Below are 20,357 nucleotides of genomic sequence, written 5' to 3' on the forward strand. Positions count from 1 at the left end.
GTTTGGCGTATGTGTGTGTGTGTGTGTGTGTGAGAGAGAGAGAGAGAGAGAGAGAGAGCGTGTGTCTGTCTTTCTCTGTTTAATTACCTTCACCTCTTCCTACGTCTCTTCTTTCCCCTACCACCACCTCCAAAGATATTACCTCCACCACTACGGCTACGACTGCAGCAATAGCACAGCAAAAACTACAACTACTACTACAACTATTACTACAACTACTACTTCCCTCACTCCTTCTACCATGCTTATACTACAACCGCGACTGCTGCTGCTGCTGCTAGTTCTTATCATCCACGATAGGGGAAGTGTTAGAACAAGTACTACCAAGCGATGCCCCTTCAGCAGTGAGGAGTGATAGTAAGAGGTGGTAGGAGAACTGACGTAGTGTATATTATTTTTTGACACATTCGTTTTGTTTCGACTATATTGTAGTCGTACGTACCCGGCTGGCTTCATTCTATACGTTGACTTCGTCGAGACCAACAGTTGTCTCTTCAATAAGCTGCCCCCCTTGGTTTTTTTTTACACATACCGTTTACAGGCAGGCAACATTTTTTTACTCAAGTGAATGAATAATAATAAGGGATCTTGCTATCCCGCAGTTGTATTATTACGGACTTAATATATATATGATACAAAACATCGCAAATTTATTAACTGCTATAAATATATTTGTTTAAACTTTTAATTGAACTTTCATTGGAATTAGAGGATTTATATACATATATGAATATAAAGACATAACACCTCTGTATTTTCATCCAATAACTATATTTCCACGGATTCGTCTAATTATTGATATCAACATTCTTCAAGACACGGACTTCTTTGTAGCCCATCGAACCAAATACCTGCTCCTATTTGTATTTTCTTTACAAACCATTTTTTTCTCGTCTTTTAACCTCGATCGGTTTATTTTGAAATATTAATTTCCATTAATTAATTATTTGTTTCCAAGAATAACAATATAGCGTTTGATTAAATTCATGGACGACGCCGCCCAACGTTTTCACCGTAAATATTCCAAATATTCACTACTGTATGCTATATTGATAATATATAAATAACATCAGAGAATAATTTTTTAATTATTTTTACCTGTTGCTAATCACCAAAATATTTAGTGGTGACCAGGTGTTGTTAAATTTGTGAAAAATATATAAGAAAACAGTCATCCGGTTAAAGACTTAAAATTTGTTACCCGTTCTTTTTATATATAAAATATATTAAAGCAATATAATAACTATAATAACATAAGAAGAAACGAGAGAGAAAGAAGAAATTAATCGAGATGGAATCTAAAGCGACACCAGACACAAACACCGCCACATTGTTTCAAATTTCGGACGACAAATACACGGCATCTATCGAATTATCGAATGCCTGTCGAGAATTTTATCGATCGAGGATTAAAGCAGCAGAAATCGCTCGCAAGAAACTCGAGTGTGATTCAAATTTCGACAAAAGTGACACCGGTTCTAACTCAAGCGGTGCTAATAACCATCGTGTTCGCAAGAAGACCACAATAGACATCGCTATGGAACAATTACGAAGGGAAATGGTAAGTTTGTATTCTTTCATTCACAGTTAACACCATTAAGGGTTTTTACAACATAAGAACACGCACATATTTGAAGACGGTGATATCTGTCCGTCTATGTATGTATGTAAGCATGTCTGTATGTACGTATGTATGTGTGTGTGCGAACGAATTTGGCATGTTTTTTCATCAAACCTGGAAGAACAAAAACAGCTTTTTCAAGATTTAAACTGAAATTTCTTATCTATCTTAATTAATATTTATGTTGTGTAATGTGTGTGTTCGTTGTATACACACAACATATAAAGTTTCACACAGCATACAGGCATAAAATATTATCGGCATGTGATGATCTCAGCACTCTCAAATGTTGTTTAGCTTCATTGTCAGTCAAGCCTAATCAAGCAGATATATAATCAGAGGCGTTCCAAAAGTGACCATCTCATATTTTTTTTTTTATGTATTTGAAACTCTTGTCTGCAGCACTTAAGATTTTAAATTCACCGAATGCAACTACTTAAAGGTTTCTTCGTTAGATCGCATCTTCTCCCTATGCATTTTGTTATCGTTATTTAGCCCTCGGTTAGCCGTGATCGAGCAGGCCTATGATAAAGGTATTTTCAGTATGTAACGTTTAATGGCAAGAGTCATAGGAGGATAATTTAACTACTATTTCTCGAGGTTCTTACAACGAGGTAGAGTTAGGCTTGTATCTCGGAATGTATTTCGGCTTCGGTAATTCTGATAAAATGCTGGTAATTCAAAGACGGGGGGAAATAGCAAGTGCATCTACATCTGTATGTTGTACGTGTATGCGTGTAGACGGAATGGTGCGTATGTCAATACGTGAGGGAAGTGAAGCATGTGTGTGTGTGTGTGTGTGTGTGTGTATATATGGCGGGGGAGGGGGCATATATGGTAAAAAAGAAATATAATCAACGTTCGCCGGGATTAGTATCATATATATATATACATGTGTGTATGTTTACATACGTGTGTGTATAATGTATGTGGCAATCTTTCTGAGAAAGTATATCAAAATTGAAAGTATGTATTCGGTAATTTCTGTAAGAATTTTTTTTATTTAATTTCTTTTTCAGCTGAATCGCTTATGTGTATCCTCGTATATGTGCGTGTGTAATAGGTATAACCTTACGGCTAAGCCTACACACACACACACACACACACACACACACACACACCACCACCACCATCCCCGGGGTAAAACTGAAAACTTCGATTAAATTAGAAATATACTTGTTTGGAATGGTGCAAGTATGTGATTAGAGACATCAATATATCTGAGTGCACTTCTTTGACAATTAGATTCACTCTGATGAGAGGGCAGGATTCGATCTTTGCTCTCTCTCTCTCTCTCTCTCTGTTCACCAAACTGGGACGTTCATTTCACCCAGACTTTACCTGTAATCTCTCTGTCTCTCTATATACTTACATGTAATATGATATAACATAAAAATACATAATTCTTCGGTATTTGTATTTGAGTGTGTGCGCGCCCGAGTGTTTGACTATTCCACTCTGTCGAGCAGCACAGTGTCATATACTTACTGAAGACGTCATAGACATCTACCGAAAGATTGCTATAATATTTAACCTGTTATCTATCTAACATATCCACCCTATAGTCTCCCATTGACTACTCCTCACCTCTCTGTATCTTTATTCCAATACATTTATCTGTCTGATACACTTCGAATTATAGCATCTTTATCAGCCTTTATTTATTGTATTATTTAACAATGCTGTGAAAATGAAAACTGGGTCTTCAGATTCATTTACTTATACAAACAGTATTGGCAACAAGCATTTATTAACCCTTTCCCATCAGACATTCATCGCCAGAGTACAACTATAGTCTCTCTGGTACAAGCAACAAAGAAGGTTAGATTACCATAGCCTTATTAGGAAAATCTATTTCCCTATAAACTAGCGTCCTTAGCCAGAGCGATATTTACCTCACATCATTTTAGTATTGAAGAAACCAGAGTAAAGCTTTGTGATTACAAGACGTTCGTTGCTTATCTATGATCGATGAGGTTCTGAGACAAAATGTCTCGGAGAGAGTTCTTAAGGAAATATTGTGCCGCGTGTGGTGGTATTTGTTTGCATGTCAGTATTTTTCAGTTTTCTCTGTCTGCATGTACGTATGTGTATAATATATATAGAGTTCAAATTTACAGAAAACAAAAGACAAAGATAAGGTGTAGGAACAACAAGCAGGTGTATTAGTTTAACACTCAGGAAAGAATGGAAAGGTTTTTTACGTTTCGAGCCTACGCTCTTCGACAGAGAGGATTAAGAGTATAAAAAAAAGGAGAGAGGAAAACAAATGTGTAGGGATTAACGGTTCAATATGATGAAAAAAAAAGATACATATGTATGTATGTATGTATCACTGTCTCTCACTGTCTATCAGTTGTCAATGGGCATTTATCGTACCATCGTTGTATCTAATGCATATATTTATATATCACTGTTTCTATGTCGACTGCATGTATGTCATTGTTACTATCGCCAACGTGTATCGGCGAGAATGAAAGAAAGGATTATAAGAAAGAAGCATTCAGGTCAGAGATATTAATATATCTGTCTAGACCAACAGATGGTTGTCATCTTAGTGAAAATCCTATCAGAGGCCTCAACTATTGCTGAACCACACAAAGAATGATGGCAGTAGAGAGAAAGAGAGAGAGAGAGAGAGAGAGAGAGAGAGAGAGAGAGCTGTTTTATGCAAATCAATCAATGTAACTATCACACACACACACACACACACACACACACACTTGTACATTGGTTGGTCATACTGCTAATAAAAACACACCGGTTGTATTTCACTTTACAAATTATTCAATGAATTTATTTGTGGTACATTATGTTTGTCAATGTCTTTTTCTCTCTTAGACTGCTGTGGCGTGTTAGATGCTCCTCGTTCTGCAGAAAGAAGGAAAGGATATAACAAAAAGCCGTTATTAGTTATGTGGTGAAAGAATGAAAGACGTTGACAAATTAAGTCGTCAATAATTTATGAATTAATTAATTAGCTAACTATAAAGAAGTCATCTACAACCAGCGTATATATTTTTGTTTGCAGAATGAGCCACAATATCTGCAATAATTAATAAAAGAGGTCTCAAGAATCTTGCAGTGCATCCCACACGCACATGTATACATAGATGCATCCATACGATATATACGCACTGTGTGTGTTTGTGTGAGTGTATACCAGGCGCTATACATAGTACTAAAAGATAGAGCTTGCAAATTAAAAAGAAAATATCAAACTCATATCATTGAAATGGGGTGCAGGTTGTTTGTGTATAGTTTCAATCTGTCTCTCATTAAAATGAAAGATAATTAAATCAAATGCATTGCATTCATGGAAGAAACGCTGATATATATCGCTACATACATACATACATACATACATACATACATACACACAGACACTCACACACACTTTTGCAAACATCTGTCCACGATACTTGAAAGACATCAGGTGATTTGCTTTAGGCAAGTATAATAATGTGACACAATCTTTTATTAACTCATTAGAAGTAAAAGTTCCCGCTTTTCATAATTTATTTATTATATATACTTGTGTTTGTGTGTATGTGTCCGTGTCTGAGGGAAAGAAAATCTCATGATTTAAGATCAGGGTTTCTCAAACATTGTTTTAATCTATGGACCCCTTTGATTACTATTTTATTCTGGTGGACCCCCATAACCATTCGAGATTTAAAAACTAGTTTTATAGAAACTTCTTTCAAAATTCCAATTTTGTATTCACACATTAACCTGTGTAGGTTGAACTATGTAAAATGTTAGAGAAAGGACCCTAGCTGTTTCTTGCAATACGTACTAATACATCAGAAGCAAAATTTTTTCAAGGGTTTTTAAAATACTATTGCGGATCCCCAAAATCTTATATAGAGACCCTCCGGGGCCATATGAACCACGGTTAAGAACCACCGATTTAGATTAATATTCCTCAACCATCCTAATATGTTGCTATTGTTTCTGGTTTCATGAAATCAAAATTCAGATTCATACAGAATATGAAGGATGAACCAAAAGTATTGAAAGATTACCTTTCAGTCATTCTCTTACACTGCTTTTCATTCTTTTTTTTTTATTTCATTCTTTCATTCATTCAAATCATAAGAGAATGTGTTATATATATATATATTCATATTATATACAGTGTTGCATATATATACATATATATATATATATATATATATATATATATATATATATATATATATACATACATATACGTGTGTGTGTGTGTGTGTGTGTGTGTGTGTGTGTGTGTGTGTGTGTGTGTATGTGTGTGTGTTTTAGACACTGCGTTGCACTCCTGTCTGAAATCTAATAAAATTTATGTTTCATGTTGGTTGTGTTAGACTATGTTGTTGTCTGTTACTTTAGTCTTTCTAGATTAAGATTCTTTCAAAAATCTGTCACTGTTTATTTTCCTCGAATTCAGCATATACCACACACCACAAACATACACGCATACTTACACTCATATACAGACACGCGCACAGCACAAAATTTCTAGTTAGTTGTAGACCACTAACCATTATAGACAAACAGCTACCATACGGCACGATTAGAGAAACTAAGATCTGCCTTGAGAGGTTCGTGTTTCTGGTTGCAACTTGTACACACACACACACACACACACACACACACACACACACACACACACACACACACACACACGTCTAAATGACGAGCTTCCTCACATTTTCTATCATTTTATTGACAACGCATTGATCGACCGAGAGGTTACAGCAGAAGACAACGCAAATGTGTTGTCGCACAGTGGGGTTGAATCTGGAACCACGTGCTTTCTCAGCGAACATCTAAACCACACGCTTAAACCTGTTAAACACAATATATACGCATATGTGTGTGTGTGTGCGTGCGTGTGAATATACTCGCCGGTGGGTGGGCGTATGTTAAACTATTTCATTGATAATAACTCACCATCCTCTTTTATATACAATCATGGGGTCACAAATCGGAGGTGGATGGGAAGTTGAGAGGTATGGACGTTTCATCAAGGGCTGCGATGACCTTTAAAAATAAATAGGCACATTTCTTTTAGATAGATAGATAGATAGATAGGTAGGTAGGTAGGTTCATTGCGTCATCATGGCATAAGTGGTGTCATCAGATGGTGTGAAATGCAAATTTATTTGTGGTTAAGTCTGTATTCTTCATTAGCTAATATTTATTTTTGTCATTTTATATCATCTTGTATACAACAAGCAAACCTCAAACACACGCACACACACACATATATATATACACACAAACATTACAAACACACACACATATATATATATATATATATATATACATACAGACAATGTTTCGATATTAGTATATGACGTCAGTCATGGGTGAATGGAGTGCGATTGCGTGTTTGACTGTTCAACTTTGTCAAGCAGATGAAACATAACGTTTACACAGTTACACATGACGTCATATACTTTTACCGAAAGATTACCTCTGTTGCGTGTGTGTGTGTGTGTGTGTGTGTGTGTGTGTGTGTGTGTGTGTGTGTGGGTGTGTGTGCTTGTGAGTCTATTCATCCAACCATCCTACACTTGTCCTCTCTCTCTTGCGTCTTCTTCCACACTCCCAAATGTCACCATCGCTAATCGTAATAAAGTACTGGAACGATACATGACGTCACCATTGTCAAGTACCTCTCTCTGCATCTTAGTTGTTCATTCGCTCCTGTGGCTGCATCCTTGTATTTTGCCCTGGTTGCTTTCTTTGTTTTTGTCAAATGAGGATTGACTGACACTTTGAAGTATTTCCTGTGTCTCCTTTTCCTTCCTCATCAATCTATATCTCTCCATCACGTACATCTTCAATCTACCCTTGTGTGTCATTCTGTGTGTCTGTAGCTATTCATCTTAAAACAATAAGAGAAATCAATTATCTATTCACCAATCTGTCTATCTTTTTACATCCTCTCACTACTCCCTTTCTGTCTAAATGTATGTGTGTGTGTGCGCGCGATGTGTACTAATTTCAGCAGAGCTATGCATGTTGGTTCAGTACACTGTAATAACTCGGTGAGAAGTCCCGGGTTTCGGCCTTCAGAATATCTCGTTACTTAATGATAATGGGTCTTCCAGTAAGCATTTTACACACCTTTTTCTGACACATCGAAGGATACTGATATATTTATTTTAGTTGTATGTCTGTATGAATGTGTATGATGTATGTGTGTGTCTGTCTCTCACATGACAAACTGATTGATGTATCGTCTCTAGTCACTGTGTATTTGTGTCATCTCTAGTTAGTATATATTTGTGAGAACGTGTGTGATATGAGGACATGTATGTAAATATATATGTCGCTAATATAACCCGGTTGTTCTCTCTTCTTGTCTATTCTACATGTAACCTGCCTCTCCGACCTTAATGACCGCTTGTAGGTAGACTGTTCCTACCTAAGAGCATTCGGTTATATACTTACTAACCCCAACCCTTCCATACTCGTGCCCTTTAATTGTACATTCCTTGTTCAGAGAGCCTCGACTAAAAGCACAATCCTATCGTCCCACACTTCCTCTTTTGATGGTTCATTCCGATGTTAAACAGGGCCTGCATGAATTCTACCTATTAACTACCCCTACATTAACTTCGCCCGGTTACCCCAGTTAATGGTCCCACTCTAAAGGAGTGCCTGAAAAATGCTCTGAGTGCTGCCCCGCCTCAATCTGAGTACAATGTAAATTTCATATTTAAAAATTCATCCACATTTACTACGCCCAGTCACCCTAGCTATGCATTTCCCTCTAGAGGAATGCATAAAAAATGCTCTGAGAACTGCCCTGTCTCAAATTAACTACATGATAAATCTCTCTCTTTCTCTCTCTCTCTCTGTCTCTCTCTCTCTCTCTCACACACACACATAAATACAGAGAGGAAGAGAGACGAAATAATGTAAATGTGTGAGTGATATAACAGAATTACTGATATATTATACAGTAGCAGCAGCAGCAACATGGTTAATACATGGTTGTCTGGTTCATGGGTATCACACACACACACATGCACACACACATGCACACACACACACACACATACGCACACATTTGATAATCTGCACTGTTTCGAACCCTCCTCCTCTTCCTTTATCTTCGAACTCCCTGACATCCATCTCTATTCTGATATTTGGTTAATAATGAACGAAGTTGTGTATGCTCGGGTTGAAATGAGGATTGCATGACATTATTCAGTACTGAGTGCATTGAATAGTTTACAGATTAACAACATTCAATGATGGATCGTCCCTCGCACCGCTTGTTTGAACTAAGTAGTGTAGGCTTCATATAAACAAATTAAAATTAGTTATAATTGTGTGTGTAGTAGTAGTAGTAGTAGTAGTAGTAGTAGTAGTAGTAGTAGTAGTAGTAGTAGTAGTAGTAGTAGTAGTAGTAGTAGTAGTAGTTGTTGTTGTTGTTTTAAGTGAAATGGAATGTTTCAGATAATCAAGAATTGAAACGGCGTTGTGGACTCCTGTTGAACCGAGATATTTTAACAACGCTCAACTGTAAAAGCTTGATCGCCTCATCTTAATGTTTGACGAGATTATTAAAATAAAGGAAGAGACTGTTCAGTTGTAGTTACATATTGAAGAAGAAAAGTGAAACAAGTCTTACATACATACATATATACATACATACATACATGACAGAATAAATTTAATCACTGTAATGAGATGTATGTGTGAGTGTGGGAGAAATAGAGAGTAAGAGGTATGTCTGTTAAAAATAACCTGTGTGCTGCTTCCCTTCGAAACTTGTTCTGTTATGGGTACATGGAATGTCAAATATTATGGTGGTGGAGTGTAGAATGAGAGTAGTTGTAGGGAGGATGTGTGCGTGTATGTGTGTTGTTTCTGTTGTTGTAGTTTCTTGAAATAGCTTAGTACGACTTCACACTTACAGCTGTAGTTTGTTATTTACATACATTCATACAGAAAACAAACGATAAATACCCCCCCCCCTAATGCATACAAACTGTAGGAATATACATATATGAGGATAAGAGGCACTTGGTTGATTGTCAAAAGATGCATTCACTGCGGGTTCTCTCATTTCATATGCCGTTTGAGTTTGTATTGACGTTTAGATGTGTGTGTGTGTGTGTGTGTTTCGCATGGAGATATCATGCGCCAACAAAGTAGGAGATCCTCGTATATCTGTTCGATTTGTTACAAATATCAATCATTTCTCCTTCAAATAAAACCGTACTACCTTAAGAGAGGAAAGATACTTTGGATTACGTAGCTCTAGATAAGCTGCTATGGTCAAGGCTGGAATGGGTCAATATAAAGAACTTCACCCGGGAACAAAACAAAAAGACATTAACCAGCCCGGGGGGGAGGGGGGTTAATAAGTGTATGGAAAACGAATATGAAAAAAAAAATGCGCGATGACCACCCTGACGGGGTGGAGGGGGACTTTTGTAAAATTTCGATCCCCTCCTTCATTTTTCATTTTTACCGTCGAAAAATGATTACGATTTTGAAAAAAAATTTGTTTCTAAATTTCAATTTTTCAACAAGAAAAAAAAAAATGAATATATACTCTTCAGGCCTTCAAGCAGGCTATCCATATGCTAGAAATAACAGCCAAATCTCAGGGATTCAGTAAAAAAAATAATCAATATATATCCATTTTACCCGAATTTATGACGGAAAAATCGGATCTTGTGAATTTTCCCAAAGTCCCATCCCCACCCCCACTCCAGTGTCGTCTGCGCGCATTTTTCTTCATATTCGTTTTCCATACACTTGTTAACACCCCCAGGCTGGTTTAATTTTTTCTTTTTGTTCCCGGGTGAGGATCTTTATATTGACCCTGGAATGTAATAGATATTAAAATTATTCGATGAAGAAATACACACACACATACATATAACGTATGTAGGAAGAGAGATAGAGAGAAAAAAGAGGGAGAGATATACTTGTGGGATAATTAGAAGTAAAAGCACCAAGATCTTTTCAAAGAATAAAACCCTTGCGTCCGTCTTACTGGGATGAACAACCTACCTTCTCATAATGGTCAGTTTATGAAGTCTAAAATCTAAATAAAGAGGGATGCTGAAAAATCAAGGAAACTCGTTCTTTCACCATTGTTACTATTATCTTAAAAACTCTTCCTATATAAAACTATTACGGGTCATTCACGAATTACGTAGTTGTATATACTACAGCATCCGCAATAGTATATAAATTTACTACAGCATCCTCAAGTAGCATACATTCCAGTACAATATATATATTTATATAATACACACGCACACGCACATACACAACGTAAAGTATATAAGTTTACATCTGCCTCATAGATTATACTATAAAGAAGGCATGTGTATATGGCTACCATAACCTGAATAGTTGGATATGAATGAAATTCTTCAGTTAATTCAACGTACTCGGGTGGCGCCACTCCTTCCAAGACCTTGTTTCTTTTACTCTGTGTGTATGTATGTGTGTGTGTGTGTGTGTGTGTATGTGTGTGTGCGGTGCCGGTGCGCGAACGAGCCGAAGACCGGTTCATTCGCACTACGTCGTACACTTGCGCAAATGTCTTTCTTCTGTAACCACGGGTCAAACAATGTCTTGTGAGTGGAATTCGTTTGGTGGGAACCAGTGTCGAAGACCGTCTTCTGTGTGTGTGTGTGTGCGCGCGCACACACAGCTTTGTCGTTATTTAACTTAGCGGTTCATCAGATTTCAATAACATACCAGGCTGGAAAAAGTATTTAGAATAGTATGATCTTCTATATGGTTGAAGACGGTGTTCTAGCTTGGCCGCATTCAAAAGACTAAAACCAGCGAAAGAATTAAGAACATATCGCGTGTGTACATACATACATACATACATACATACATACATACATACGAGGCGGGTGCTGAAAAGTTCCTGGCTTTGGCTATGATTTTATTCAACATATTCCCCTCTTAGACTCACACACCTATTGCAACCGCCCTTCGGTTTTTCTAAGCCCTGTAAAAGAAACTTGGAAGGTTGGTCCCCCAACCAGGCCTTTTCCGATACTATTAAAGCCAAGAATTTTTCAACATCCACCTCGTACACATATGCATACATATATATATATATATATATATATATATATATATACATATAAGCAGCCACTAGTACTACGTAAGGCTAATATGCAAATGATCACACCATTACTGACTCCGATAAAATTGACTACTAACTACTGCAATATATGTGGAAGCATTGCTTGGTATATGTAGTATATAAGAACTGCTTGATACTTAGCAATAGAGCACTATCTAATTATGAATAATGGTGCGTTTCGGTGTACTTACTGTATGTCTGTGTGTTTATATCTATATATTCGTGTGTTGTTTGTGTGTGTGTGTGTGTGCGTATGTGTTGGTGTGTGTGCATCAGTACACAGCATCTCTCTCTCGCTTATTCACTTGCTTTGTGAATGTGTATGAGTGTGGGTGGAGTTGTATCTTACTTATAGATAGATGGATAGATAGACAGACACATAGATAGAGAATATTTATTGTAGAAACACACAAGTTTTGGTTGACATTGCATGTGGATTTGACTACAATGGACAAATGACGAACACAGATCTATGCAATCTCTTTGCAAAAAGAAAAAAAAGGATCGGTCTAGCCGGTTTCATTACTATTTGGGATCTCATACGTTGTCTCTAGACAACGTATCGACCTTTCGTCTGCACATAGAGAAATTGTATTTGTAGTCTCTACTTATTATAGACTTAACTAAAGCGGAAAATCTGATTTGGATAAGTACCATTTTGTCGACAGCGAGGTCAATTAATTTTGTAATTAATGCGTTAAGAAGCGCATTTTAGATAATGTAAATGTATATTTCTCAAGTGTTGCAGAAGTACATTTGAAACGATGGCTAGAACTTGTTCAACTACAATAGATATAGTGTACGCACACACGCGCGCGCACTCATTTTCTTAGAATAACCGTGCTTAGTACACACTATACGTACTCATCTATCTATCTATCTATCTATCTATCTATCTATCTATCTATCTATCTATCTATCTATCTGTCTGTTGGTCAGTCAGTCTGTCTTATATAATATGTGTATTTGTGCATGTCTGGGATGTGTGGCAAGCGTGCCTGTAATGTACTCAGATGGGATTCGTGACTGGTGGTTATGATTTTAGTTCAAATAATACGTTGCTAATACCCTTAGAAAGGTATGAACACTGCATAAGTCCCACCCGCTCGGGCCAATCAACAACCATTGAAGCTTAACTCACACACATACATGCACATATGTATGCATGAATGTACGCATGTATGTATATATATATATATATATATATTCATATATAAGTAAAAGAGTATATATATATATATATATATGTGTGTGTGTGTGTGTGTGCATATATATATATCCAGATACATACACGAATTAATGAAAAAAACAACTCAAAAAGCTTTACAAACAAAACTACTACTACCACTACTACTACTACTACTACTACTACTACTACTACTTACTACTACTACTACTACTCTTGCCCTTGGCATTCATCTTCATTGAAAAAAAACTAAAAGAAACACGATCGTCTAATCTCAGCTTCCCGCACCCGTCACTTAACGAGGCTACCCTCCCTGAAATATATATATATATATATATATATTTACTTCATGTAGGGTAGACCCATCCAGACCTCACCATCCAGTCCGTCCTACTTCTTATCGTAATTATTTCAATATTCCTCATGGAACATGCTGAGATGAGACGGGAGTGGTGATGATGATAATGTTGATGATATTGGCAGTGATGATGATGATGATGATGATGGATAAACTAGGAGAAAATCTTGGTAATGGTGATAGAAAAGATAAAAAAAAAACACTTCAATGGATCAGAAAGAGCCTCCCTGCGAGGGAGAAGCTGTAAGAAATTCACTCTACACGAAAATGAAATGGTACAAAAACTGATACGTCTAAAATGTTGGCCGTATTTAATTAAAATGCTTAATTAACGTATATAGTCATAGACAGTATTGGCTTAAAAAATATTAATGCACATGTCATAATAGCGTATTTAAAGATAAAGCTACTCGTATTGGTAGAATTGTGAGGTATAACATTGGTATGCTCTGGAGTACAAGGTTATACTTTATAGCTTTCATAGGCCCTCCGAGACCGGGGAGATTCATACCTTTAATATACCCGCTTGAAATGTTTGTGCACAGGCCGCTGCAAATAAAATCACATGCCGAGTAATAATTTTAGAGGGTCTGACACTCCCGGTAGGAGAGGCTGAGAGTAGAAGCAAGTAGAGCAGGATCATAGTACATTGAGAATAGGCATTCACCAGGAGAGATCCTTAGTAATGGGTGAAAAGAGTAAAAACCCCCTTCGGGCATGAATGACCATGGGGTTGTACCTAGAAAGTTCCCCCACCAGGGCACAAGGCCGGGCAAGGTTGTTTATGGAAGACCAGCAGTCACCCATGCATACCAGTCTCGCCTCTCCATGTCACCGGTGTTATCCAAGGGAAAGGCAAAGGCCGATATAACTTGGCACCTATGACATCGCAACTGCAGCCGAGTGAACTGGAGCAACGTAAAATTAAGTGTCTTGCTCAAGAACACAGCCCGGTCCGGGAATCAAACTCGGTACCTCATGATTGTGAGAGCCCGATTCGCTAACCTCTGAGCCATGCGTATTCACTTAGTAATCGTGTGACCCAGCATTTTAAGTGACCATGGTTGTTCTATTTGCGTGGTCTTAAAGAAGGGGTTTGAAGATACGATTATGTATTAAAAAAACTAAAACGTAAGTAGTTACTTTGAAAGCAGGCGACTTAATCATCTGAGATATTGTAAAACGTTCAATTACCAGTTAATCCTTATTAATTAGATAATTTCAATTAACTTCATTTATGTTCTTTTCGTTTATTTTAGCCATCTTAATCAAGACTGTGCTGAAACATTGCCTTCACCAATATGAAATCATATCCCTCAAATTTCAACCCTACCATCTTAAAAGTACTTGTTTGTAATATAGCTAGATACACTATATGAATAAAATAAAAAAAGGAAAGAAAAAAATGCAGAGACACCATTGTTACTGCGTGCATTAAGGCTATATAAATGACATCTGCCAGCATTTTTTATCGTCTTCAGTTTTGTCTTCAAGAAGCGAAGGCGTTAGTACTCATCCGGCAGGATTTCTGGCCTTGAGTCTCTATAATATCAATGGCCTTGTGTCCATATCACAGTTTACGAGCTATTTTTACTCGCGTGGAGGCTGACTTTGCTTTCCATCTTTTTCGGTTCAGTGAAATAGATACTAGTCATGTAGAGAGTTCAGCATAAACGACTGTTCACTTCCACGAAATTTATTGCCTTGTGCCTACTTTAGAAATAAATCTTCGGTATCATCATTAATTTTATCTTTATCAGTATCGCTTTCCTGTTTTCTCTCACTATTTTGTGTCCTTCACCCTTTCTGTCTCCTAACGTTTGGTTCTGTCTTCCTTTTCTGACTTCTGTCTTCTGTCTTTGTCGTCTGCCTGTTTTATCAATCGATGTAGTGTGTTGCTGATTATATAAGAGCCTATAGCTTTACAAACAGTTTGTTTCGCCGTTCGTCCTTCCCTGCTTTTTGACACAAAGAAGGCTCTGTACAGCTTTCCTTTGTTGTGTGGCTTGTGCTGGTATGTGCGTGTTTATATATATATATATATATATATATATATATATAAAATTTCTCTGTATGTGTGCGTTTGAATTTGGATAGCTGCATCTATATGCGTGTACATACATTAAATAACATGCATATTCATCTTTCTGGGCTTGTGTGTGTGTGTGTGTGTGTGTGTGCAAATTTCTGTAATATATTGATAGAGAGAGAGAGAGAGAAAGAGACAAGCAGACAGAGGAGATGGAGAAAATATGTATGTGCCTGTGTGTGACGTGGAGTGGTGATGCAGCCATAAAAATGTGATCTCATTAACAGGCGAGAAGGGTGTGTAATAGAGAAAGGGAAGTGTGTCCACAGAGATAAATTCTACATTGAACATAAATCGCATGTAGAAAATGCTGCTTCTAAAGCCAGCCCCTTCCTCATCTCCATCTACATATCTCTCTATCTCGACACTTCGTTCATTCATTCATTCATACATTAACACCATTTTCTTACAATCATTTGAATCTCCACATTTTTACTCCATCTCTGTTTTCTTTCCTTTCTCGTTTCTTCATTCACATTCTGAAGTTGTACGCAACTTTCTTGTCCGCCAGTTTCTGCGTCTCTTTCTCTCTCTCTCTCTCTCTCCTCTCCTCTCTCTCTCTCTCTCTCTCTCTCTCTCTCTCCTCTCTCTCTCTCTCTCTCTATCTCTCTTTCTCTCTCTCTCTCTCTCTCTCTCTCTCTCTCTCTCTCCTCTCTTTCTCTCTCTCTCTCTCTCTTTTTCTTACCCTGTTGTAGCTTGTGTACTGAAATGTCCATTTATTGAGTTATGTATCTATGGATTACATAAAGAATCACACACACACACGTAAAGCACACGCCCAAATACGTGTATGTGTGTGTGTGGAGGGGGTATGCCCCATGATTTAGCAACTGGGCAAATAGGTATCTACCAAATAACTACTAAACTTGAAAAAAAGTACTGGGGTCGATAGCCGCTGTACAGTGACTGAAACAGAGGGTTGGAGAGAGAAAGAGAAAGATAGAGGGGTTGGAGGGTATCAGCAGACAACTGAACTGTGTTCTATCAAAGAATCGCTATATTACTACAGATTAGAACGTTACTCTGGTGTCCCATACAATTGATCATATTATCTATCATATTAAAACCATACAATAAACTCTTGAAAATACCTAAAAAAGACATTGTCTTAGAAGAAAGTTTGATTGTAGACATGATATAATGCATCGTATTATGTGGCATTATATCATGTCTACATAATGTGGCATCCTCGTCCCTAAATCTGAAACCGACTCGATGCTGTTCAGTGAATTAGATGGAGGGTAAATAATTATTCCATCCATTATCACTTAGTAGGAACACCTGAAGCATCGATTAGGGTGGAAATCAATTATGAAAACTATGTCCTCCTTTTGTCAGACAGTTTCTTGAATTTGTGCTAAAGAAAAATCCAAACACCTAGACTTCGTTAATCAATTATTATAGGAAATCAACTTTGGGTATATCAATGAGCTAAGGCAGTCCAACCAGATCATCGCATCTTGCATTTATTATGATTATTTTGTTGAATGTGTCCTTATTTAAATAGATTATAAATAGTAGGGTCTTGTTTAAGATTCGGGTGTGATCTCCACCAGGTCGATCAACCTCGTAGACGTTCCCTTGTTAAACGTAGAAGGCAATATATGTTACGGGAGACGAGAAAACTGATAGGTCTATACTGCCATCTATCAGGAGGGTTTAGTCACGGTGCCTTGTTGTATTTAGTATAGACATGACCTTTTACATTTCTAAGCTCAAACCTTCCCAAGTTAATTTTTTGTAACTTTGCCTTTCAGTCTTTTCAAGTCAATGAAACATGTTCCATTTGGTATAGTGCATTTATTAATTAACTCTGTCAAGTTTCACATACTTTAAATTCTTATTCTTGTATGGTTCAACTATCAAACCAACTTGAATGGAATGCCAAAGAAGGATTGCTTGGTTAATTGCAATGTTAACCCAGCTAGTCATGAACAGGTGGTAGAAGTTCAAATATTTACTATTAACAAATGAAGACGCCCTGACTTATATGATATATACATACATACTTGTATACATTCAATTGACAGATAGCCCTGCATGTATGCGTATGTTGATTCATGTTTGTGCGTGTTTATACATCCATACGCATATTTTCCACAAACACACTAATACACACACAGATAAAACTGTGGAAGAAACGAAAATTTAAAAGGAAAAGACTAGTGCCGGGAAAGTAATCACAGATAAATAGTCTAAGTTAGGGATGTGAGGGTAACAAGTGGTAATTAATCTTGCTATAGAGTAAATCATTATCTAATTAATAACTTTTAGTGTGATTTTTACAGATTATTTCTGGGTACTTCAAGAATGACCTCCTGCAAAGGTGTCAAACCTCGTTGCCAATATGAAATTATAAACTCCGCGGTCTCTAAAGCGGAACTAAGTATGTTTGAAATGTAATAAATATTTCAAAAGACGTATCAATCGTTTGCATACACTGATGAAATGGTAGCGTTAACTTGCATAAAATAATTTACGATGTCCTACTAAATGTCAAACTTATATTGGTATCAACAAACTGTAATTTACTATCGAAGTAAGCACTAACATACATAATGTGTCGAGCGTGATAACTTCAATTAATCAGGCCATATACCTGCATCAACGAAAGGTAAATATTATTGTTGAGACTAAACTAATGACAAGAGTGATAACTCTGCTCATGTTTTGATGTTACTGAACTTCATCAGCAAAGCATACATGTCCCAAGTACCTGTCAGATTGACGAAAGAGAGAGAGAGAGAGGGGGGGGAGATATTCTTTTCTCTCTCTCTCTCTTTCTCTCTCCCCCAATCTCGCCATCTGAGAGGTACTTGAATGTCTATCACACACACACACACACACACATACGAATTGTACATTTGTACACACACGGTTTTTTTCAACGAGTGTTTATGATTATGTACGAGTGTCCACGGTCGTACATGTTTACTTGAGTGCATATTGACAGTATCATTGGGCGTATTGTGTGTGTATGAAAATGCTTCCACTTCCCTTGCATCCTGGAACACCGCCAGCACCTCCCAATACACACACTACTTTCTTTTCCAGCTCTACTGTATAACAACATCCACCTAATTTGACCGTACTCATTTTAAACACTTTTGGTAAACAATTATCTTCAAGCTGTGATGACATTAAGATGTCTTAAGAGAATTAAGATATCTCAAGTTGTTTGGAGTAAATATCACTCGAAGAAAATAAGTGTCCTTGTGTCACTTCTTTCTTTTCTTACTGTCTCTTGCTCTCTCATCTATCTATCTATCTATCTATCTATCTATCCATCCATCCACCCTCATTCTATCTACCTATTTCTATTTTTTTCTTTTGGTCTGAAGGAAGCGTCTTGTCCATGGTCTTCTCAATCCGTTATACACACAATAACCCAGTGGTTAGAGCAGCGGATTCGCGGTCATAGGATCGTGTTTTTCGATTCCCAGACCAGGCGTTGTGAGTGTTTATTGAGCGAAAACACCTAAAGCTCGAGGAGGCTCCGGCAGGGGGTAGTGGTGTAGCTTGCTGTATTCTTTCACTACAACTTTCTCTCACTCTTGCTTCTTGTTTTTGGCGTACCTGTATTTCAAAGGGCTAGCCTTGTCACCCTCTGTTGCACTGAATATCCCGGAGAACTACGTTACGGGTACACATGTCTGTGGAGTGCTCAGCCACTTGCACGTTAATTTCACAAGCAGGCTGTTCCGTTGATTGGTTCAACTTGAACCCTCGTCGTCGTAACCGTTGGAATGCCCACGAAATATATATATATATATATGTGTGTGTGTGTACAAACATGTATGTATGTATATACACGCGAGCGCGCACATATGCACCTGTATACACATAAGAATGTATGTGCAATTGACTGTCTACTAAATATTAATCCATTCTCATCACTTCCACCCGCCATACAGACATTTGAAGAGTGAACACAGAGAAGGCACCACTGATTTGTTTCTTGGTGGATACAACTGACAACCACCACGACCACGCACGTCTTAGTTTGTCATTGATCCAAGAAACACAGGTGTTCGATACATTGCTTCGCACATTCAGACAATTACAGTGGTATCAGTCGGCACATCAGAATGCAGCTGGTCTTACGAAAATTCAAATGATCGAATTCCCCTTCTTTCATTCCCCTGTCTCTGTCTCACTTTCTTTCTTAGTCCAGCACATACATATTTCATAATATATATATTATATTACATTATATTATATTATACATGTGTGTGTTTAAATATACACACTGAAAGAAATTATTCTTAGACGATGATAGCAGGGGTTTCATGTATTACATTTATGCACAGACGTAAAGACTAATTTCCTGCTCCCAGCTATTGTTTCTCATTCTATGCTCATATCCATCAAATTAATCGTACAAACAAGTATTAATCACTTCTGAACTGAGCGAGACAGGGGTCCGAAAAGAGTAAGTGCAAGATAGACAGACAGATAGTGGGGAAGAAAGGAGTATAATATTTGAACATAAGTAGTTCTTAAGTAAATGTGAAATCAAATCATTTTGCGTAATATATAGGTTTCCTGGAGCAATTAGGAGAAATAAAATAGAATGCATCCATTTACTTAAATCGGCTGTTAAGTTACGTAAGTGGGTCATGAACAAATAGTTTCATCTATTATGACTCACTTGCAAAGTTTGATAGAATACAATGTACAAAACTATTGGACCTTGAATCATTTTGTCAATTCACTGTCGAATAATATATATATATATATATATATATATATATATATATATATATATATATATATATATATATATATATATGTCTGTGTGCATTATCCATTATATATATATGCCTGTATATATATATATATATATATATATATATATATATATATATATATATCTACATGCATGTATGTATGCATCCCTGCATGCATTACGTGTATGCATGCATGTATGTGTTTATGTATATATACGCACACACACATACATATATACTTACA

At 37.0% G+C, this 20,357-nt stretch overlaps 1 protein-coding gene across 1 annotated transcript in view; it reads left to right on the forward strand.

Moving 5' to 3' along the window:
* The first annotated feature begins 400 nt into the window (after nucleotides 1-400).
* Nucleotides 401-20,357, forward strand: part of LOC149134384 (uncharacterized) — a 33,565-nt gene continuing 13,608 nt past the window's right edge. Inside the window, exon 1 of the mRNA XM_089356424.1 lies at nucleotides 401-1,561. Coding sequence (XP_089212550.1) covers nucleotides 1,292-1,561 — 270 coding nt within the window. The 5' untranslated portion in view covers nucleotides 401-1,291. The remainder of the gene's footprint in view (nucleotides 1,562-20,357) is intronic.

The sequence above is a fragment of the Octopus bimaculoides genome, chromosome 8 (assembly GCF_046866305.1).
Source record: "Octopus bimaculoides isolate indiv1 chromosome 8, ASM4686630v1, whole genome shotgun sequence".
In the NCBI taxonomy this organism is placed as follows: Eukaryota; Metazoa; Mollusca; class Cephalopoda; order Octopoda; family Octopodidae; genus Octopus; species Octopus bimaculoides.